The sequence below is a fragment of the Erinaceus europaeus genome, chromosome 1 (genome assembly GCF_950295315.1).
Source record: "Erinaceus europaeus chromosome 1, mEriEur2.1, whole genome shotgun sequence".
Classification (NCBI taxonomy): Eukaryota; Metazoa; Chordata; class Mammalia; order Eulipotyphla; family Erinaceidae; genus Erinaceus; species Erinaceus europaeus.
The window spans coordinates 107,707,535-107,731,605 of NC_080162.1; the positions used below are offsets into that span (position 1 = coordinate 107,707,535).

A 24,071-nucleotide genomic window follows, 5' to 3' on the forward strand; every position below is an offset into this window, starting at 1 on the left:
CTTCTGCACAGCAAAGGGATACCATCACCCAAGCAGAAAGACACTCAACTAGTGTGCAAGGACCCAGGTTCAAGCCCTAGGTCCCCACCTGCAGAGGGGAAGCTTCTCAAGTGGTAAAGCAAGACTGCAGGCATCTTTCTGCCTTTCTCTCTCTTTTTATTTCCCCCTCCCCTCAATTTCTCTCTGTCGCTATCCAATAATAAATAAATAAAAATCTTTAAAAAATAAATAAAAGAAAAACACCCAACAGCATGGGTGGAAATCTTTACATATCACACATCAAAGGACTAATAACCAAAATACCTAAAGAGTTCAGTAAACTAAGCACCAAAAAACAAGCATCCCCATTAGAAAATTGGTCCAGGACATGGACAGAAATTTTATCCAGGAAGAACTCCAGAGGGCCAACAGATATATGAGAAGGTGCTCACAGATCATCAGAGAAATGCAAATAAAGACAACAATGAGATACCACTTTACACCTGTGAGGATATCATACATCAAAAAGGACAGAAATGACAAATGTTGGAAAGTATGTGGGGAAAAAGAGACACTTCTGCACTGCTGGTGGGAGTGCAGAATGGTCCAACCATTGTGGAAAGCAATTTGGAGAGTTACTGGGACACTAGGAATGGACCTACCCTGCATCCCAGCAATTCCTCTCCTAGGGATTTACCCAAAGGAAACAGAAGCACCTATCAGAAGAAATCTATATAGACCTATGTTCATAGCAGCACAGTTTGTAATTGCCAGAACCTGGAAGTAACCCAGATGTCCAACATCAGATGAGTGGCTGAAAATATTGTGGTATATATACATGATGGGATAATACCGAGCTGTTAAAAATGCTGAAGTTGTCTTCTTTGCATCTTCTTGGATAAAACTTTAAAAAGATGGGGCCTGGTGGTGGCAAGCCTGGTTAAGCACATATAGTACTAAGTCCTACAATCCATGCAAGGATCCGGGTTCAAGCCCCCAGCTCCCCACCTGCAGTGTGGATGCTTCCCAAATGGTGAAGCAGGTCTGCAGGTGTCTGTTTTTCTCTCTCTCCATCAATATCCTCTTCCTCTCTCAATTTCTCTCTGTCCTATCCAATTAAAAAAAAAAAGACCACCAGGAGCAGTGGATTCATATTGCTGGCACTGAGCCCCAGCAATAACCCTGGAGGCAAAAAAATAAAATAAAATAAAAGAGGGAAAGAAGGACAAATACCAAATGATCTCAGTTATTAGCGGGACTTTAAAATAGGGAACATGGAGGGAGAGCACAAAGTGAAACATGGACTGGACACGGTATGTTGCACCAAAGCAAAGGACTCTGGTAGAGAGGAGGGGAGAGAGGGAAAGGGAGGAGGAGAAAACTTTGGGGGCCTGGAAATTGAATGCATATGTAATGAATCCATGTAGAGCATTAATGATCTCAATAAAAAAAAAGAAAATATGTTCAAATAACCAAGCTAAGTTAGATAGTAATGAAAGAAAGAAAGAAAAAAAGAAAGAAAGAAAGAAAGAAAAAAGAAAGAAAGAAGGGGAGAAAAAAGAAAGGAAGAAATAAAGAAAGGCAGGCAGGCAATCTGCACTGATTAATTTGGTGCCCATGATTCTAGGCTATTTCAATCAAGGATTTGCAGAGATGACATTGGGGGCAAGTCTTTTCTACCCTAGACCACAGCAGCAGTCCACCTGTGCTTGTCAGGGTTGTGGCTGGTGTTGCCACATGACTTTGGCCAAAGAAGAATTAGAAATGTTTGTTCCAGAAGTTGAAAAATACTACCATGATGCCAGCCTGCCTTTCCTGGGAAGATGACCTCACCAATGTGTCCTGGACCCCCACCTCTCAGATCCCTGGCCCACTAGGGAAAGACAGAAAAACAGGCTGGGGGTATGAATCAACCTGTCAACAACCATGTCCAGAAGAGAAGCAACTACAGAAGCCAGACCTCCCACCTTCTGGACCCCATAGAGATCTTTGGTCCATACTCCCAGAGGGATAAAGAATAGAAATGCTTCCAATGGAGGGGATGGGATATGGCATGCTGGTGATGGGAATTGTATGAATTGTACCCCTTCTCCCACAATCTTGTTGATCATTTATTAAATCACCAATAATAAATAAGAAAAAGAAGTTGAAAAAAATGAAAAAACACAAAGCAGAACTTGGACTGGGTTTGGTGTATTGCACCAAATTAAGACTCTGAGGTGGGAGGTGGGGAGGGTTCAGGTCTTGGAACATGATGGCAGAGGAGGACCCAGTGGGGGTTGAACTGACATGTGGAAAACTGAGAGATGTCACACATGTACAAACTACTGTATTTTTTTTTGTTACTGTATTTTATTGTTAACTGTAAACTATTAATCCCCCCAATGAAAGAAAAAAGAACAGAAAAGAAAAGAAAGAAAATAATTGTTTGTCCTAAGCTCTGCAAATATCCCAGAAGCAAGCAGATTCACACAGGTGGGCCAGGAAAAGGGAGCACCAGCCCGAGAAAAGTAGGGTCAATAACAATCATCAAAGGTTGTGTCACATGAAGTGCTCACCATCTTTCCATTGCTTTTATTTCCTACCCTAAGAATCATGTTAGTCTTACACTTCTTTTTTTTATTTTTATTTATTTATTTGATGCTCCATCATCTGTAGTGCTGGGAATCAAACCCAGGGCCTCACACATACATACAGTGGCTCCTACCACTGAGCCACCTCCAGAGCCCCAGAATTTCACTCTTTCACAGAAGGAAATAATGATGGCTCAGTGGCAGCTTCTAGGGCGGAGTCTGTGTTAAGTTGGATGGTCCCATCACATTTGCGACTTTTTCCAATTCCTTCTCCTTAGGTGAAGTGGGTGCATCAACTGGACCTGTCTACTTACTATTTCTCCAGAGCCAGCCAGCTGCGCCATCTTTGCCCACTTGTCCCCTCCACCCCTGCCCTCACTTCAGCGGGGTAAGCCCCACTCCTACCTTCACACGTCTTCTTGTCAGCAGCCAGCTCGTAGCCGGGCTCACAGGCACACTTGTAGCTGCCCAGGGTGTTCACACAGCGCTGTTCACAGCCGCCATGATCTGACCAGGAACACTCATCCACCTCTGTTGAGGAGGGAGGGGACCCCAGTTAAAACCATCACAAAGCTGCCCAGTTCCCCATCTCATTCTACACAAAAAGGGCCCCAGCATGTATCCTCCAAGAGCAAGGTCAGCTCCTGGTTACCAGTCCCCAGGTGTCCCATGTCCACATCTCTGAAATTGGCAGCAGTGGCAGTAAAGGGCAGGGCTCTGGACCACACTTAGGAGTAGTCTGTCATTGAGAGCAGGTGCTCTGAGAGGAGGTCAGGCCCGATCACTCCATTCCTTGAAGGATCCAATCACTGGATCCACTTTTAACTTAAAAAAGTAAAATAAAAACAAAAAACTCTCTGAGATGAAATCAGTTTTAACGTCACAGAACTTCTCAGGGACATTCAGTAAAGATTAAGCATTAAAAAAAGCCCACATTTCTAGATATCCCACTAGCACCTGTATAGACAACCTAAAGAAATACTACAAGGAGAGCTTCAAGGTTACTGGAAACATCAAGCAGGTGTGTGTGTGTGTGGGGGGGCGATAATGGTTTATACAACAGACTTTCATGCCTGAGACACCAGTGGTCCCAGACTCAATATCTGGCCAGAGCTAAGCAGTGCTCTGAAAAAATAAAGGAGAGAGGGAGGGAGGGAGGGGAGAGAGGAAAGGAAGGGAGAGAGGGAGCTGGAGGAAAAGAGGGAAGGCGAGAGGGAGAGAAAAAGGGAGAGGGGGAGAGAGGGAGGAAGGGGGCTGGGTGGTGCTGCAACTGGTTGAGCGCACATATTACAATGTGCAAGGACCCAGGTTTGAGCTCCCAGTCACCACCTACAGGGGGAAAGCTTTGCAAGTCCTGAAGCTGGACTGCAGATGCCTCTCTGTCTCTCTTCCTCTCTATCCCTCCCTTCCCTCTCAATTTCTGGCTTTTCTATTCAATAAATAAATAAAGATAATTTTTTATTTTATTTATTTCCCCTTTTGTTGCCATTGTTGTCTTTTTTATTGTTGTTGTAGTTATTATTGCTGTTATTATTGTCATTGTTGTTGGATAGGACAGAGAGAAATGGAGAGAGGAGGGGAAGACAGAGAGGGGGAGAGAAAGATAGACACCTGCAGACCTGCTTCACTGCCTATGAAGCGACTCCCCTGCAAGTGGGGAGCCAGGGGGCTTGCACAGGGATCCTTATGCTGGTCCTTGCAATTTGCGCCACCTGTGCTTAATCAGCTATGCTACCGCCTGACTCCCAAATGAAGATAATTTTAAAAGAGAGAGGGAGAGAGGGAGTGAGGAAGGGAAGGAGGGAGAGATGAGAGTGAACCCCAGACTCTCAGGCTAGTTTGCACTCCCAGGAGACAATTAAGAAAGAAGCCAGAGTGAGAATAAGTTCACAGGGGTGATTGAGCACCTCGAGGGCCTAGTGAGTGTTCGGGGGTAATTAACAGCAGGTAGGGTGGCAGGAGTACTGTCCACTTGAAGAAGCTCCCTGGACATGTCAGCCTATGTAGCACTGGAGGAAAGAAAAAGCCTGGGTACTGGGCAACCCCAAGAAGAGGATTAGAAGGAATGGAAGAAAACAAACAAAAAACCAAAAAACATCATTACTCCCTGTCACCAGGCTAGAGGACATTTACACCTTAGAGAGCAAGCAGGCTGTGGTCTACCAGAGCCAAGTATCTCATGGAGGAAGAAGCCAAGTTGGGGGGTACTAGCTCATAGTCCCATGGAAGGAAGAAACAGAGTGAGCACAGAGCTGCTGTCCACAACATCTTGGAAGAGCAATTTACAGGTAAAATCATCAGAATGTCTTAAGAGTTGCTAAGGACCTGGAAAGACTCCCACCCACCACAACCACTCCAGGCAAGAAGCCTTTGACATGCTGATTAATGGCATTTTGCTTGAAAACACCCCTGCTTTGTAAAGGTCCTTCATGTCCTCTGAAACTTGAATTTGTCAAAGCTCTTGACTCACTGCAACTTCCAACCCAGTAGGCCTACAGATAAGAAAAGTCTTTTAACCGTAATGTTTGCATCTACTCTTTTTTTCCCCAACTAAGCCAGACCCATTTCCTTACAATCTTCCTTGTGCACAAAATACTCATCAGCCTGGATGCTCTTCACCAGGTAAAGGACAGTTAGAGAAACATCTTCGTTCCTCATAGTGCAGAGCAAACAGAAGTGATTCCATAAGTGATTTCATAAGATTCCATAAGAAAGGCTAAGTTGGTTGGTAGGAGAGATTGTGTTTAAGAGACATGCTCGTGGGGGTAGATAGCATAATGGTTATGCAAAAAAAGACTCTCATGTCTGAGGCTACAAGGTCCCAGGTTCAATCCCCCACACCACCATAAGCCAGAGCTTGATCAGTGCTCTTGGTAAAAAAAAAAAAAAAAAAAAAGGAAAGGACATGCTCTATGAAAGGAGCTGAAGCTGTCTGCGGCCTCAAATATATGAGTTTAGCATGTGCATGCCCGAGGCACCAGGTTTGAACTCTAGCACCACATATGCCAGGGCCTGAGTGGTACTCTGGTCTCTTCTTTATGGTAAATAAGCAAATACTGGAGCTGGGTGGTGGCACACCTGGTTTAGTACACATATTACAATGTGCAAGGACCTGGGTTCGAGCCCCTGATCCCCACCTGCAAGGGGGAAAGTTTTGTGAGTGGTGAAGCCTCTCTCCAACTCTGTAGGTGCTTCTCTCCCTCTATATCTTCCCTTTCTCTCTTGATTTCTTACTGCCTCTACCCAGTAAATAAAGATTTAGAAATCCTTTTAAAAAAGACTTTGAAGATGATGAGGTGAATGGGACAACTGAGTCAAGGAACAGGCTGGTGGGCTAGGAGTGCAGGAAGAAACTGCAGGAAGCTAGACCCAGACTAACAAAGGACCAAGGCAGGGGGGTGGGGGAAGACTAATGCCAGAAGATATGGTGGCTCTGGGCAGGACACTCAAAAGTCATAGGCAAGGGAGAACTAAGATGAAGACATCGTCTGGTGCCATCTTCTCTCTATGAGGGGGAACAGATTTGGGCCTAAGCAGATATCCTAGAGATCTGAAGGACAGGTGTTTGTGTGGTGAGTGGATGGAAGGTGGATGTTGACACCTGAACTCTGCCCAGTTAAGAGCAGGGGGATGGATGACCTCCCAGTGTACTGAGCTGCTGCCCTTGGTGGAAGCCTAATGGCCACCATCACCCTCCTGTATATATCAGGGGCGGCAGTTCTAATCTCACTGGCCTGTGTTTGCTCTGAGCTCTGGGAACCAAGGCCAAACCTTCAGGAAAAAAAAGTCTAGGAACATGTGGGAATGGAAGGAGAAGCTGGAGCCAGGGTCTAGTTCTGTCGAATGGAAATGCCATTCTCCAAGTGGCATTAGTCAAAGAAGGAACCACTCTGTAACTGGATGGTGAGATGACTGGTGCAGGTAGGATTCCAAAAATTTGTTTCAAAAAGCTAAGGCAGGAGAAGACAAGGTACATCCCCAAGTTTCTGAAGAAGTACCTTGGGGGCCTGGGCAGTGGTGCACCTGGTTAAGTGCATATAGTACTAAGTGCAAGGACCCATGCAAGGATCTGGGTTCAAGTCCTCACTCCCCACCTGCAGAGGGGAAGGTTCACAAGTGGTGGAGCAGGTCTGCAGGTTTCTCCCCCCCCCCATTTCTTCCTATCTCCCCATCCTCTCTCCATTTCTCTCTGTCCTACCCAATAAAATGAAAAAAATGGCCACTAGGAGCAGTGGATTCGTACTGTTGGCACCAAGCCCTAGCAATAACCTTGGAGGAAAAAAAAAAAGTACCTTGAAGGAAGTCAATCTTCCTCATCAAATACTTTATGGTGGTCCATGCCACGGGCACAGAAAGTTGGGGATCAAGGTGGAAATCTCTAGTTTATGCAAGGGATGTGAGACAAAAATGGCCCTGTCAGCCCTCAATGCTTCTGGTGTCTCCAAAAATAGGCAGAGACTTACTGTTGCCCAGCCTGCAGGCTCTAAAGGGATTCAGAGGCCAGCTGGCACCCTAACCAGTTCCTTGTGCCAGCTGGGTTCTGGGCAGAGTTCCTGCCAACTGACCCCAGGGCAAGAGCTTCTTTGGTTGGATCTATCCAACTCTTCTGTTTTGTCTTTGCAGTGACTTTTTTACTGATAGTTTGTTTCTAGGGAATTTCTGAAACATGTACTGGTCACTGTGTACACAGGGCATCCTCTGATGGTCTTTCTGGAAACAGGCTGGACAAAGGTAGCTGGCTGTGCTCAATTCCTGGATCTGTGCTGACAAACATGGTAGCCACCATTCCCATATGACTACCAAATGCTTAAAAGGTACTGAGTCTAATTTAAGTTGTGCTATAAATATAAAACACACTGATTTGGGGGCTGGAAAGATAGCACAGTGGCTGTGCAAAAGACTATCATGCATGAGGTTCTGAGGTCTCAGGTTCAATTCCCAGCACCACCATAAGCCAGAACTGTACAGTGGTATAGTTCCTCTCTCTCTCTCTCTCTCTCTCTCTCTCTTTCTCTCTATCTCTCTCTCGTTCTCTCTCTCTCCTCTTTCTCATTTTTCTCATCTTCCTTCTCTGTCTCTTTCATTAAAAAGAAATAGCTCCCCCTTAAAAAATTTTATTTCTAAGATAGTGTAAAAAACATAAAATATCTCATAAATATTGTGGATAGTATATTGATATATTAAATGAGACATATCAATAGTACAAAAATTTTTATTTTATCTTTTTCTGTTTTGGTAAAGTGGCTTCCAGAATATTTAAACTGACATAGGTGTTTGTGATTTATGCTGAATGGTGCTGCGCTTGACTGTAGACTCTGGCCTTGATACATCTGCATAGGAACCCTGAGAAGTCGGGTGAGTAGGTAACAAGGTGCCCAAAGCACAAACAAGAGCTCTTATTCCCCTTCACTCATTGCCTGTTCACTCACTTTCAGTGTCTGCAGAGCCCACCATGGGCCTGGCCCAGGGAATAGAGTGGAGAACAAAGCAGGAATGAGGCAGTCTCAGAAAGGAAAACTGCCTGTCTGAGGTTGCACACCTAGTGAGAAAAATAGACAGGATGGAACCTGAACTTGAGATTTTAAATCTGGTACACTCCTGTGTGATGGACAAGGCACCAGGAAGTGATAGAATCAAATTGCACACATGAATTAGAAGTACAAATCCCTTCATTTTACCTGCCTGTATCTCTTAAGTCAGAGTGGGCCAAAGCTTTCTGTTTCTAGCTCTGCTAACTTGCAAGTTTAGCTTCCTCTACTTTAAGAAGGTCATTTCTATCAGGAACAACACAACAGACTCCTTTGTGGGCCCCCATAGGACCTTGCCCTCAACCTGGATCAACAATGGTAGAGAATATTTTATCCTCAAAAGGGAGGTTGGACAATATACTCTATGCTACACCTGAGGAAGATGGGTCAATATTGGGGCAGCTTGGAATGTTCCTACTCATGATGACAGAATGAGAGATCAGATCTACAGGGATGCAGAGGTCACATAGGCTCCTAAGCTGAATATGGGCTCCAGATCACATCAAATCGATGGGGTTTACAGTCAATAATATTTATACCCCTTCCCTGTAAAGGACCAGCTTTCTGGTCCTTTATCCAGCCATGACATTATGTCCCCAGACAATAACTTGGATCCACCTGCATATCAGATTTCAGGCTCAGGGGAAAAAAGAAAAAAGAAAAAAAAAAAAAACCAGTATAGTCACAGGCCCATTGGAATATAACTAAAATATGCCTACTAGCTATCTACTAAACGGAGAACCCCCCCCCCCTTCATCTGCACTATTCCAGCCTTTAGGTTCATGATTGTTCAACAATTTGTTTGGCTTTGTATGTTAACTTTCTTTGCAACTACCATGTTCCAGATGCTTGCATGATGCCAACCAGACTTCCCTAGACAGACAACCCCACCAATGTATCCTGGAGCTCTGCTTCCCCAGAGCCCTTTCCCCACTAAGGAAAGAGAGAGACAGGCTGGGAGTATGGATTGACCTGTCAACACCCATGTTCAGCGGGGAAGCAATTACAGAAGCGAGACCTTCAACCTTCTGCATCTCACAATGACCTTGGGTCCATATTCCGGAAAGCTAACAGGGGATGGGATGGGATACAGAGTTCTGGTGGTGGGAATTATGTGGAGTTGTACCCCTCTTATTCCATGGTTTAGTCAATGTTTCCTTTTTATAAATAAAAAATTTAAAAAAATAAGGGAGTTATACTTGTGCCCACCAAGTGGCTGTTCTGAAGATAAAGTGAGAAATAACTAATAATGTGTCTGGTTCAGTCAAAGGTGTCTTCTCTTGCCCTTTTCCTAGATGCCAAAGAAGTTTTCTTTTTCACACCAAATCACAGCTCAACTCTGATTTATGATGGTGCAGGGGAGTAAACTTGGGACCTTGTAGCCTCAGGCATGAGAGTCTGTTTGCATAACCATTATGCTATCTCCCCCAAGCCCAAAGAAGTTTTCTAATAGTCTTGGTTTCTCTTCTAAAATAAAGGAGACACCTATTAAAAGGCACAGAGTGGGAAGATGGACCAGAAAACAAAACCCAATCATATGTTGTCTGCAGGAATCCCACCTAACTCAATAAGACAAGCACAGACTCAAAGTGAAAGGATGGAAAACTATCATACAAGCCAATGGACCACAAAAAGGGGCAGGAACAGCTATTCTCATATCTGACACGATAGACCTTAAAATAAAATTTAAAAAGATAGGGATGGTCATTACTTAATGCTCAGAGGATCAGTCAATTTAGAGGACATAATAATTATTAACATCTATGCACTCAATGAGAGGCCATCTAAATATATCCAACATCTACTAAAAGAGCTACAGCCAATACATTAACAGCAAGACAGTAATAGTAGGTGTCTTCAATACCCCACTACATCAACTTGACAGATAATCCAGGTAGAAAATCAATAAAGAAACGAGGGAGCTAAACGAAGAGATAGATAAACTAGAACTACTGGACATTTTCAGAGTCATTTGTCCCAGGAAACTGGAACACACATTCTATTCAAGTCCACATGGGTCATTCTCAGGCTAGACCATATGTTAGGCCACAAAGGCAGCACCAGCAAATTCAAGAGCATTGAAATCATCCCAAGCATCTTCTCAGACCACAGTGGAATTAAATTAACACTTAACAATAAAAAGTTAGTAAAAGTCCCAAAATGTGGAAGCTCAACAGTACACTACTTAACAACTACTGGGTCAAAGAGGAAATTAAGGAAGAAATCAAAATGTTTCAAGAGTTCTATGAAAACGAAGACACAAGCTATCAAAATATTTGGGACACAGCTAAAGCAGTACTGAGGGGGAAGTTCATAGCCATACAAGCACACATTAGGAAACAAGAAAAAGCACAAATAAACAGCCTGATTGCACATCTTAAAGACCTAGAAGAAGAAGAACAAAGGAACCCTAAAGCAACCAGAAGGACAGAAATCACTAAAGTTAGGGCAGAAATCAATAACATTGAGAATAGGAAAACCATACAAAAGATCAACGAAAGTAAATATTGGTTCTTCAAAACAAAATTTAAACAAAATCGACAAACCTTTAGCCAGATTCACAAAACAAAAAGGGAGCAGACAAAATAAATCAGATTGTAAATAAAAGAGGAGCTATCACAACAGACACTGCAGAAATTCAAAATATCATGCTAGGCTTCTATGAACAACTATATGCTACTACCAAGCTAGAGAACATGGAAGATATGAATGAGTTCCTAGATATCTACAAACTTCCAAAATTAAACAAAAGGGAACTAGAAAATATGAACAAGTCAATCACAGCCAAGGAAATTGAAACAGTTATCAAAAACCTTCCCAAGAATGAAAGCCCTGGACAAGATGTTTTTCTTTTTATGTTTTTTTTTTAAATTTATTATATTTATTCATTGGAGACAGCCAGAAATCGAGAGGAAGGGGGAGATAGAGAGGGAGAGAGATAGATACCTGCAGTTCTGTTTTACCACTTCTGAAGCTTCCTCCCTGCAGGTGGGGACCAGGGACTTGAACCTGGATCTTTGTGCACTGTAACATATGTGCTCAATCAGGTGAGCCACCCATTGGCCCCCGAGATGATTTTACAAATGAATTCTACAAAACCTTGAAGGAAGAGTTAATACCTCTACTTTTAAAACTCTTCCAAAAGACTGAAGACACAGGAATACTCCCTTCCAGCTTCTATGAAGCCAACATCACTCTAATACCAAAAGCAGATAGGGATACAACCAAAACAGAAAACTATAGACCAATATCTCTGAAGAACATAGATGCTAAAATACTGAATAAAATTCTAGTCAATCAGATACAGCAGTATATTAAAAAGATTGTTCATCATGACCAAGTGAGGTTTATCCCAGGGATGCAAGGTTGGTTTAATATACATATATCAATCAATGTGATCCACTACATCAATAAATGCAAGACCAAAAACCACAGAGTTATATCAGTAGATGCAGAGAAAGCCTTTGACAAAACCCAACATCACTTTATGAACAAAATGCTATGTAAAAATAGAAGTAGATGGAAAATTCCTGAAGATAGTGAAGTCTATATATAGCAAACCTACAGCCAACATAATACTCAATGGTGAAAAACTGGAAGCATTTCCCCTCACATCAGGTACTAGACAGGGCTGCCCACTACCACCATTACTATTCAACATGGTGGTTGCAAGTTCTTGCCATAGCAATCAGGCAGGAACAAGGAATTAAAGGGATACAGACTGGAAGAGAAGAAGTCACACTTTCACTATTTGTAGGTGATATGATAGTATATAAGAAAAAACTAAAGAATCCAGCAGGAAGTTTTTGGAAATCATCAGGCAATACAGTAAGGTGTCAGGCTACAAAATTAACATTCAAAAGTCAGTGGCATTCCTTTATGCAAACACTAAGTTAGAAGAAGAAGAAATCCAGAAATCAATTTCTTTCACTATAGCAACAAAAACAATAAAATGCCTAGGAGTAAACCTAACCAAAGAAGTGAAAGATTTGTATACAAATTTAATGAAATCCCCATCAAGATCCCAACCACATTTTTTAGAAGAATAGAAAGAAAGCTACAAATGTTTATCAGGAACCAGAAAAGACCTAGAATTGCTAAAAACAATCTTGAGAAGAAAGAACAGAACTGGAGGTATCACACTCCCAGATCTCAAATTGTATTATAGGGCCATTGTCATCAAAACTGCTTGGTACTGGAACATGAATATACACACTGACCAGTGGAATAGAATTGAGAGCCCAGAAATGAGGCCCCACACGTATGGACATCTAATCTTTGACAAAGGGGCCCAGACTATTACATGGGGGAAGCAGAGTCTCTTCAACAAATGGTGTTGGAAACAATGGGTTGAAACATGCAGAAGAATGAAACTGAGTCACTGTATTTCACCAAATACAAAAGTAAATTCCAAGTGGATCAAGGACTTGAATATTAGATGAGAAGCTGTCAAATACTTAGAGGAAAATATTGGCAGGACTCTTTTCCGCATAAATTTTAAAGACATCTTCAATGAAAGGAATCCAATTACAAAGAAGACTAAGGCAAACATAAACCTATGGGACTACATCAAATTAAAAAGCTTCTGCACAGAAAGAAAAGAAAACCAATACCCAAACCAAGAGACCAAATAGAGACCAAAGAGACCAAAAAGAACCAAAGAGACAAAACAAAGAAACCACTACCCAAACCAAGAGACCCCTCACAGAATGGGAGAAGATCTTTACATGCCATACATCAGACAAGAGGCTAATAACCAACATATATAAAGAGCTTGTCAAACTCAACAACAAGAAAACAAATGAACCCATCCAAAAATGGGGAGAGGACAATGGACAGAATATTCACCACAGAAGAGATCCAAAAGGCCAAGAAATAGATGAAAAAATGCTCTAAGTCTTTGACTTTCAGAGAAATGCAAATAAAGACAACAATGAGATACCACTTCACTCCTGTGAGAATGTCATACATCAGAAAAGGTAGCAGCAACAAATGCTGGAGAGGTTATGGGGTCAAAGGAACCCTCCTCCACTGCTGGTGGGAATGTCAATTGGTCCAACTGCTGTGGAGAGCTGTCTGGTGAACTCTCAGAAGGCTAGAAATAGACCTACCTTATGATCCTACAATCCCTCTCCTGGGGATATATCCTAAGGAACCCAACACACCCATCCAAAAAGATCTGTATATACCTATGTTCTTAGCAGCACACTTTGTAATAGTCAAAACCTGGAAGCAACCCAGGTGTCCAACAACAGATGAGTGGCTGAGCAAGTTGTAGTCTATATATACACAATGGAATACTCCTCAGCTATTAAAAATGGTGATTTTACCATTTTCAGTCCATCTTGGATGGAGCTTGAAGGAATTATGCTAAGTGAAATAAGTCAGAAACAGAAGGATGAATATGGGATGATCTCACTCACAGGCAGAAGTTGAAAAACTAGATCAGAAGAGAAAACACTAAGCAGAACTTAGAATGGAGTTGGTGTATTGCACCAAAGTAAAAGACTCTGGGGTGGGTGAGGGGTAAGGTTCAGGTCCTATAACATGATGGCAGAGGATCTAGTGGGGTTGTATTGTTATGTGGAAAACTGGGAAATGTTATGCATGTACAAACTACTGTATTTACTGTGAACTGTAAAACATTAATCCTCCAGTAAAGAAATAAAAAAGAGAAAAAGAAAAAAAAAAAGAACTGGTTGAGCACAATGGAGAGATTCTTATCTCCCTCCCACCACCACCCTCATTTGAGTGACAAGACTACTGAAGTTTCCTGCTTGGAATCACATGGCTTGAAGAGTTTTCTACTGACACCTCTCTGTAGATAAGGGAGCCTGGGACAAGGGACAGATGTGGGGATTAGAAGTTCTGGTGGACCAAGATTCTGGGTCAGCACAGCCAACAGTCCTGGGTGAAAGTACTGCCACCAATCAAGGAACCTCTGTGACAGCCTCTGTAGTAGCTGCTGGTGTGCTAGGGAGTCCTTGTCATGGAGAATTCGGGAATATTCTCACACCCTTCTCTTGGTACTCTGAGGGGTTTTCAGGGCCCTTAGTGCAAAGAAGAAAGACGTGCTTATTCAAAGAAGTCCTGGGAAGCCCTATCTGCTCAGGCCAGCTGAGCTGGTCTTCCCCTGCATTCTGGGTCTGTTCTCTTCAAGATGCTGCAGAGCACAGGTCCATGAGGCAGCACGGAGGCCTGTTCCTTGAGCTCCCTTCCCTGGCCTTCCACGCTTATTGGTCTCCTATCCTCTTGTGGGTAGGTTGTATGCTAAGGACTTATACCTCAGTGACTAGAGAGCTAGATTTCCTCAAGGAAGCACATCCCGGGATGCAGGACAATTCTGTAGAAAAGCCTTCTGAGGGGGGCCAGGCAGTGGCACACCCGGTTAAGCACGCGCACTATAATTAACTAGGACCCCGGTTCAAGCCCCTGGCTCCCACCTGCAGGGGGAGATCTTTATGAGTGGTGAAATAGAGCTGCAGTTTTCTCTGTTTCTCTCCCTCCCTTCTCAATCTCTATCCAGTCATAAATAAATAAATAATAAAAGAAAAAGGAAAGGCTTCTGGTTTAGAGTCAGTCTGTGTGAACTCCTGATCCGCTATATAACTCTGAGTGAACTCCATGACCAGCCTTCCCCAAGGATTATTTTGGGAATTAAACAGCATATCAAGAACGTGGCATAGCTCCTCACACACAGTAGGCTCCCTATCAATGATAAACAAACATTTACTCTTTTCCATGCTCAGCTGCACTGAGGCTGACCCTACAAACTGATTACATCTCACTGCAAGGGCAGTGGCGGGACTTTCTGCCCTGTAGAAGCCCAGGCTGAGCCTGCTGCAAATCAGCTGGGAATGTCCTTGGCACCTTGTGCACAGCTTAAAAGTGGGTGACTGCCAGGGGGGCAGCACAGTGGTGCACCTGGTTAAGTGCCCACATTACAGTGCACAAAGACCTGGGTTTGAGCCCCTGGTCTCCATCTGCAGGGAGAAAACTTCACAAGTGGTGAAGCAGGGCTGCAGGTGTCTCTCTGTCTCTCTTCCTCTCTGTCTTCCTCCTCCTTCTTGATATCTGCCTGTCTCTATCAAATAAATAAAGATAATAATAATAACAAACACTTGATGGCAGTTACTAGTGAGTGGCTGCCTCCTCCGTGCAGGGAACCTGGTTTGGTGCTGAGGTTCCCAGTGAGTTTTATCCTTTAAGATGGCGGGGTCGGGCGGTAGCACAGCGGGTTAAGCACACAAGGTGTGAAACTCAAGGACCAGTGCAAAGATCCCGGTTGGAGCCCCAGGCTCCCCACCTACAGGGGGGTCGCTTCATAGGCAGTGAAGCAGGTCTGCAGGTATGTATCTTTCTCTCTTCCTCTCTGTCTCCCCTCCTCTCTCAATTTCTCTCTGTCCTATCCAATAAAAACAGCAATGACAACAATAACAATAAATGACAACAATAAGGGTAACAAGGGCAACAAAAAAGGGGGGATGGCCTCCAGGTGCAGTGGATTCATAGTGCAGGCACCAAGCCCCAGCAATAACCCTGGAGGCAAAAAAAAAAAAAAAAAAGATGGAGTGGTGGGGACAGAGATGGGGCAGGCACTACCTCTTCCTGTGACTACAAATGGAAATAAACAGCAGATCCATACCCTTGAAAAAGTTGGCTGCAAAGCCTGCTTTATTGATAGAGCCATCAGACACAAACTTCATCCACATTCTGTTGGAGCTTGACTTCACATCCTCTGGTTTCTCATAGCCACAGAAGTGGCCGATCAAGGTGCTCTCCTCTGTGGCGCCATCCCGGATTTCCAGGTAGTCGTAGGTGCAGCTGTCGTGCCTTTCAATCTACACAGAGAAACAACAGGTGGCAGTGGAAGATGGCTGATGGCCTAGGCTTCAGGAAGAGAGTCCAGAGGTTATTTTCCAGTATCAAACTGAGATATTTAAGGGCTTCTCCGAACTCTTTCCTGCTTGAATTGGCTTCAAAGAGACTAAGAGATGAAAATCAGAGAAGGTCAAGTCTACAAAACTTCCTGGAATCACTCACACCATAGATTCTGACTTTTTTTTTTTCTCTAGCCTCCCTAGCAGCCAGCAGACAGGAGAAAGACGTGACTTTTTTTTTTCCCCAAAGCCTAAGGTCTTGATACCATGTACCTGGGGACAACAACTCATAGGGTTGAAATGGCCTCTGAGTTTCCTGTTTTCAATTTAAACAAACAAACAAACGAACAAAATATAGGGCAAAAGAAAACACTTTTACAGAGCAGGGACCGCTTAGCAAAAGCTATTGTCTTAGTTCATCCTTGGGAAGACCATCTGGGCTGTACTCACCTCAAAAGCCTGGAAGGTGAGCCCCACATGAAACCCCTCGGACACTGTAATCCTCCACACACATTCCTTGGAAGGTCTGTAGTCATCTGGGTAGTTGGGAGACTGAATCTGACCAGCGTCCTTGTTAATGTCTCCCCCACAGGTAGCTTAGAAAAGAGAGCCAAGTACCTGATGAAATAGTTTCTACTTAGATCTAAATACCCTCCTCACCTACTTCCTATTACACTTCCCCCAGTCACTCCAAAGCTAACCTTATCAAAGCAAGGACTACAAAAGCTGAATAAGGGCAAGAGACTGGCATACTTTAATGATGACTCTTTAGTCACTATCAGGTCACCCCATCAGCTGGGGCCCTAGTCGGGGAGTCCTGGGATTCCCACATAAACATGATGAGCCTAGACCTCGAATAGATCCCTCTCTCCATTATCACTGGTCATCTCCAGCAGGAACAACATAATGGAGCCCCCTTCGGGGCCCCCACAGGACCTTGCCCTCAATGTGGATCAACAATAGTAGAGAATGTTCCATCCTCTGAAGGGGGGTTGGATAACATATTCTATCTACCACCTGAAGAAGATGGGTCCTGAAATTGGCGCAACTTGGAATGTTTCTACTGATGACTACAGAATGCAAGCTCAGACCTACAGGGATGTAGAGGTTACATAGGCTCCTTTGCTCAATATGGGCCCCAGATCAGATCAATGGGGTTTATAGTCAACAATATTTATTTACTTTCCCCCTATTTGAGAGCCATTCTCTTCCCTGATGCAGCTTTCTAGCCCTCTTTCCATCCATGACTGACATCATCTCCCTAGACAATAACCTGGGTCCACCTGCATATCAGATATCAGGCTCAGGCAAAAACTAATAAAGTCATGGGCCCTTAGGAAAATACCTAAAATAGTCCTACTAGCTATTTCCAAAATGGAGACCCCAAATCTTCATCTGCAATATTCCAGCCTTTAGGTTCATGATTAATCAACAATTTGTATGGCTTTATATGTTAACTTTTTTCAGCCACCAGGTTCCAGATGCTACCATGATGCCAACCAGACTTCCCTGGGCAGATGACCCCACCATATCCTGGAGCTCTGTCTTCTGCCAGACCTTTCACCTTCTGCACCCCATAATGACCCTGGGTCCAGACTCCCAGAGGATTAGAGAATAGGAAAGCTATCAGGGGAGGGGATGGGATACGGAACGCTGGTGGTGGGAATTGTACCCCCTCTTATCCTATGGTTTTTGTCAGTGTTTCCATTTCATAAATAAATTAATTTAAAAAAAAAAGAAAAGAGAGCCAAGAGGAAGGGGGTCCCTGATCAGAACTTAGGGAAGGCAGCAGGTAGCCAGCCACTTGTCACCAATAGGTGGCTCTACTCACTAATATTTTCATTTCTATCCAATTAGGCTGGTGCCTTAGAAAAATCACCCTTTCTGCTCTTTAGCAACAGAGTTTTCATATAAAGGAAATAAGCCTTAGAATCACAGGGAGATTTTTTATTTTTGAGCTATGGAAATTGGGGCCAGGTGGGTCTGCAGCACCAGTGAAGGGAAGAGTCATCCTGGGATGCTGATGGGAGAGGAGTGTTGAGGCAGAAAGGCACATATCTCGGACTTGTTCTATAAAAACAAAGCTAGTTGTTCCAGAATTACAGTTTAAGGCTAAAAGGGGTCTCAATGATTATTGAGTGGTTTCGTTTGGGGGTGAGGGGTCGGAGTAGCCAGAGGAAGCCAACACATACAACAGAGCAGACATGCCCTGGTTCCCTATGGGTTTGCTATGGGTTCCCTAAGCTTGACCACCATGGGGCCTCACTGTGCCAAGAAGCATAGTAGGCAAGTCCCCAATGCTGTCCAAAATCATCTTATTCTGGTTTTGTTTCTTTGTTTTTTTGCCCCCAGGGTTATCGCTGGGGCTCGGTGCTGGCACTACACATCCACTGCTCCCGGTTGCCATTTTTTTCCCCCATCTTATTGGATAGGACAGAGAGAAATTGAGAGGGCAGGAGGAGAGAGAGAAAGGCACCTGCAGACCTGCTCCCGTACAGGTGGGGAGTCAGGAGGCTCGAACCCAGATCCTTGAGCAGGTCCTTGCACTTAGTATTAAGGGAGCTTAACTGAGTGTACCACTGCCTGGCCCCCCCCACTGATTTTATATTTATTTATTTATTTTCCCTTTTGTTGCCCTTGTTTTTTATTGTTGTTATAGTTATTATCGTTGTTGTAACTGATGTCATCGTTCTCAGATAGGACAGAGAGAAATGGAGAGAGGAGGGGAAGACAGAGGGGGAGAGAAAGATAGACACCTGCAGACCTGCTTCACCGCCTGTGAAGCGACTCCCCTGCAGGTGGGGAGCCAGGGGCTCGAACCTGGATCCTTATGCCGGTCCTTGTGTTTCGCACCACGTGCACTTAACCCGCCGCACTACCGCCCGACTCCCTCTTTCTTTCTTTTTTATTACCACCAGAGTTACTGCTGGGGTTTAGTGCCTGCACGACAAATCCACCAATCCACCTCTCCTGTTGGCCATTTTGTGCTTTCATTTTTTCCGATTTTTATTTGATATGACAGAAACTGAGAGAAGACAGGTGATAGAAAGGGAACGATAGACACCTGAAGATTTGCTTCATCGCTCATGAAGCAGCCCCACTGCAGGTGGAGACCAGGGGGCTCCCCCTCCAAAATCTTTTTTTTTGTTTGGTTCACAAACAAAACAGAGGCAGGAGGGGGGGGAGGAGGGAGGGAGAGAAGGCAGAGAGAGGTCGGATTCTTTGCTAGGCCCAGGCAGCTATTCCAAAGTTGCTTCCATTTCCACGGGGTTCTAAACCCCCTGACACAGTCCCTGTGTGGGGAGGCAGCTCCCCAGCTGACTGGAAGGACGCCTTTAGTGAAGCGACTACTGCTGGCCTCAACAGCTGGCCTCGATGCTTCCAGACTATGAAGCAATGGACTCCTCAGTCCTGTCCTGCCTCTTCTCTCCTCACATGAGCTGCCACACAAGGTGGGGGAAGGGGGGCTGCATGAGAGGGACACAGGAGCCCTTCAGGAGCTCCCCAGGAGGCTTCTTTCCTTAAGAACAAACCTTCATAGACTGCGAAGAAGCCCTTGCCCAGGATGTTGCTGCTGCTTCGAAACTCCACCCAGAGCCGGCTGTCCGTGGAGATGAGGGGCTCCGGGACTTTATCACCACAAAACCTCCCTGGGAAGTGGGGGAAAAGAACAGTGAGAACATCAGCAGACAGTGAGAAGAAATGCACTGCAGAAAAGAGGGAGTGGGGAGTCATCAGCTGAGGCTCAACCCTCATGCTGAGGTTACAGACTGTGGCGACTTATCTTAGAGTGCACTCGGGTTTGAAAGGTGGATTGGGGGTGGGCCACACAACTGGTCTGCCTCCTTCGCGTCACTTTATGGAGAATGCCAGACTCCAGTCTACTAAGGTACCTGGCATGGGACACATGGGCCTGCTGAGGTGTTCAGTGTGCAGTGGATGAGGGTCAGACAGTACTAGAAATATCAGTGGAGGGAGGCAGGAGGTTGGTTAAGCACTCATATTACAGAACACAAGGACCCAGGTTCAAGCCCCTAATCCCCACCTGCAGAGGGAAAGCTTCATGAGTGATGAAACAGGACTGCAGGTGTCTCTCTGTCTCTTTCCCTCTCTATCTCCCCTTCCCTTCATAGTTTCTCTGTCTTTATCCAATCATAGAAAATAAAAAAAATTAAAATACTAGTCTGTGCTATTACACACACACTCTTATCTATGCAGACTGGTGTCTTTGAGAAGACAGTCTGCCTTCCTTGACTCACAGAAGGGAAGAGTGCAGGAAGCAAAAATCAAATCTGCTAGGTGTTTGGATTTTACAAGCAAAGTCACAATGCCAAAGATTTAGTAGAATACACACAGATAAGATCTCATTTTCCCTTACTTGTAGTCTTAGAAGGATTCCTAGGGCAGAAGAGTGAGGAGAAGTGGGAGAGGCACCATACAGCAGCTATGGTAAGGACTGACCCAGTCTGCGAAGGGAAGCTGGGCTATCCTGTCCCGTCACTCAAGGGAGACTGGTCCTGAAATGAGTGTAGCCTAGAATGTTCCCAGCTGTGATCATGATCTGTGAGCTCAGACCAGTAGGAATTCAGAGGTTAGACAGATTCTGGTGCTAAATATAAATATATATATATGGGCCCTGGATCAGGTGGGTAGAGATAAAATAGTTAATTCTATCCACAGAATAGTTTCAAGAATGGGAGTTACTCTCTGCCCTAATCCAACATTCTGGCCCTTTTCGCTACTCTGATACCATTTTCTCAGAAAATGTTTGTTTGTTTTTTTTAATAACAGACATTTCTTTTTTAAAATTTTTTTATATTTATTTATTTATTTTCCCTTTTGTTGCCCTTGTTTTTTAATTGTTGTTGTTGTTATTGATGTTGTCGTTGTTGGATAGGACAGAGAGAAATGGAGAGAGGAGGGGTAAGACAGAGAGGGGGAGAGAAAGACAGACACCTGCAGACCTGCTTCACCGCCTGTGAAGGGACTCCCCTGCAGGTGGAGAGCCGGGGGCTCGAACAGGGATCCTTATGCCGGTTCTTGCACTTGGTGACGCGTGCTCAGAAAATGTTTTTATCGAACTTCATGCCTAGCTATCAAACTCAAGCAAAGCCTACCATAGTCATGGACCCTTAGAAACTTGCTGAAAAGTGAACTTCTAAGCTCTCTTCCAGCCTAGGATCCCTAATCTTAACTGTTCTGTTCCTACTTTTTGGTTCTTGTTTATTAACCATTTGGCCTCACTTTATATCCTGCCACCTTCCAGACACCCAGCTGCAGATGCTACCATGATTCTATCCTGAATTCTCTGGGCAGATGATCTTACCAATGTGTCCTGGAACCTCACCTCTCCAGAATTCTGGCCCACTAGGGAAAGATAGAGACAGGCTGGGGGTATGAATCAACCTGTCAACACCCAAGTCCAGTGGAGAAACAATCATAGAAGCCAGAACTCCTATCTTCTGCACCCCAAAAACAACTCTGATCCATATTCCCACTGGGGGAGAAGTGATAGGAGAAAAAGGATAAGAAGGCTCTGAACTCCAGCTCCATCGGCTTCCAAAGAGAAGACGAAAAGGGGAAAGATATCTGGATGTAGTTATAGGGTTATATGTGGCTTACAGAGGAAGGACTGGATCTGGAAGTAAAAGGGGGCAGTTATGTATAAATGCAGACAGAGAGTTGTAGAGATAGTTGTCTGTAACCCTGGGAGAACTGCAGTGGACTGCAATGGAGAGAGTAGGGATTCAGTGCTCTAGTGACGGGAAAGGTATGGAATTATATCCCTGTTGACATGTAACTTTGTAAATCAATATTGAATCACTAATAAAAAAAAGAGAGAGACAGAGAAGAGGGAGAGGGGGATCTGATAGGGCACTATGGAGCCTTTAAAAGGACGCTGTCCCCTGTTGTATTTTTTTTCCCCTCCATAGTTATCACTGGGGCTCGGTACCTGTTCTACGAACCCACTACTCCTGGAGATTATTTTTTCCCTTTTGTTACCCTTGTCGTTTATCGTTGTTGTTAATATTATTGTTGTTGTCACTGCTGTCATTGTTGTTGGATAGGACAGAGAAACGGAGAGGGGAAGGGAAGACAGAGAGGGGGAGAGAAAAATAGACACCTGCAGACCTGCTTCACTACTTGTGAAGCAACCCCCCTGCAGGTGGGGAGCTGGGGGCTCGAACCAGGATCCTTAAGCCTGTCCTTGCGCTTTGCACTATGTGTGCTTAACCCGGTGCACTACTACCCGAACCTCCCTGTCCTACTCTTAACTAGGTGGAAACAGACATTTGAAACCCCCACTAGGTTTAGGGATCTGAGAGACATAGAGACCTGTTGTATGCTTTACATTGGGTTCTAGTTCTCCCCCACCGAGAGAATTAGATCAGTCCAGTTAGTTTTGCGGGCCCGCTTAGCCCCGCCCCGAAGGAACCCCGCCAGAGTTCCTGGGTTCCTGAGTTCTGGAGTAAGAGAAAGTGCTTGCGCCGCCGCAAAGAGGCAGCAGAGTTCTGTTTGGTGATTAGTTTGTCTTAGTTTATGAATCGTTGTTCTTGAATAAAGAAATACAGCTTCCCTGCCCAGCCGTTGTCTCTGTGTCTCTGTTACCCGCCCGTGAAGCTAGCCCGGCCGGCTGGAGCCACCGAATTTTTAACAACAGAGACCTGCCCCCTCAGTTCCTGGGCAACAAGACCTGAAAGTCCTCAAGCCCAGACTGGGGTCAGAGTGTCCAGATGATTTATGAAGACACCAGACCAGGAGACAGGCCTGAAGCATTCGGTGGTGGCAGAGTGACTCCAGGCTCCCAAGAGAGGTGTAGAAATGACTCTTCCATTGCCCAGAGGATTTGAATACCTCCCACAGAATACCTCCCCCAGACTGTCTTCTGAGAATGTGTGGGATGAGACTCAATCTGAACTGGCTGAGGGTTGAGACAAAGAGTTGACCCACCCACAGCCACTGATATGGACAGAGGGCTGCAGATGGGACTGACATTAAGATCTTCCTACCTGATGGAAAGGGGTTCATAATTGTTACTGAACTTTTGGTGTTGGAAAAATACAAATAAATACAGATTTCTTAGACAAAAATAAGTTGTCTGGAATTCAGACGCTCATCACAGATAAAGAGGGGAAAGGCCTGCCTTCCCAGAGCTCAGTGGATCTTGGCCATATAGTTCCTAATGTTATGTAGGGATGGTTGCCAGGCAATGACAGGGATGGGGGGCAAGGTGGGGCAGAGTCTGAGTTATACAGATCAGTGTACAACATAGCCATCAAGCCCTGCTGGGACTGGATGCTGTGGTTCTGCCTGGGGGCAAGTGGAAAGGAATATTGAAGGTATCAGCTGCCTTTGTGGGGTGATGGCATGGCTCTAAATCTGACTGTGGTGGGGCCAGTAGAGAGCACACATTGGGAAGTCGGGCAGTGGAGTACCCAGTTAAGTGTTCATATTGCCATGCGGAAGGCCCTGGTTTCAAGTCCCCACTCCCCCCCTATGGGGGGGGGGATGCTTTACGAGCACTGGAACAGGTCTTCAGGTGTCTTTCTCTCTCCCTATATCCCCTCCCTTAAAAAATTGTTGTCTGTCCCATCAAATAAAACAAGAAAGGAAAAACAGTAATAACAACAACAACAACAAAATGGCTACTGGGAACCATGGATTCATAGTGCTGGCACTGAGTTCCACTGATAACCCTGGTGGCAATAAAACAGAAAGAGAGAGAGAGAGAGAGAGAGAGGACATATTGCCATATGCAAGGACCTGGTTCAAGCCCCTGGTTCCCACCTGTGGGGAGGAAGCTTCATGCAGCAGATGTCACTCTCTCTCCCCTCCCTTCTGTCTTTATAAAAGTAAATTAATATAATTAAAAATAAATCAGACCATGAAGATGACTGTACAACTCTGTAAGCATACTAAGCACTATTGACCTGTACGCCTGCAATGTCCAGTTGTACTATATGTGAGTCACTGTGTTCAGTCCATTATACAGCCCATCATGCCCACACTAGGTAAGCCATTTGGCTCAACCCCTTGAAGTTGTAACTCTGCTTTGTCCTGTTGAGAAAAGGGGGAGTTGAGGCCGGGAGAGGAATCAGTGCTGTCACGGA

At 44.6% G+C, this 24,071-nt stretch overlaps 1 protein-coding gene across 1 annotated transcript in view; it reads right to left on the bottom strand.

Annotated features, from left to right (window-relative positions):
- The window catches only part of TLL2 (tolloid like 2), a 219,481-nt gene that overhangs the window by 22,018 nt on the left and 173,392 nt on the right, over positions 1-24,071 (bottom strand). Inside the window, exons 11-14 of the mRNA XM_060192830.1 lie at positions 19,494-19,610; positions 16,411-16,556; positions 15,726-15,921; positions 2,958-3,083 (exon numbers count right to left, since the gene is read on the bottom strand). Coding sequence (XP_060048813.1) covers positions 2,958-3,083; positions 15,726-15,921; positions 16,411-16,556; positions 19,494-19,610 — 585 coding nt within the window. The remainder of the gene's footprint in view (positions 1-2,957; positions 3,084-15,725; positions 15,922-16,410; positions 16,557-19,493; positions 19,611-24,071) is intronic.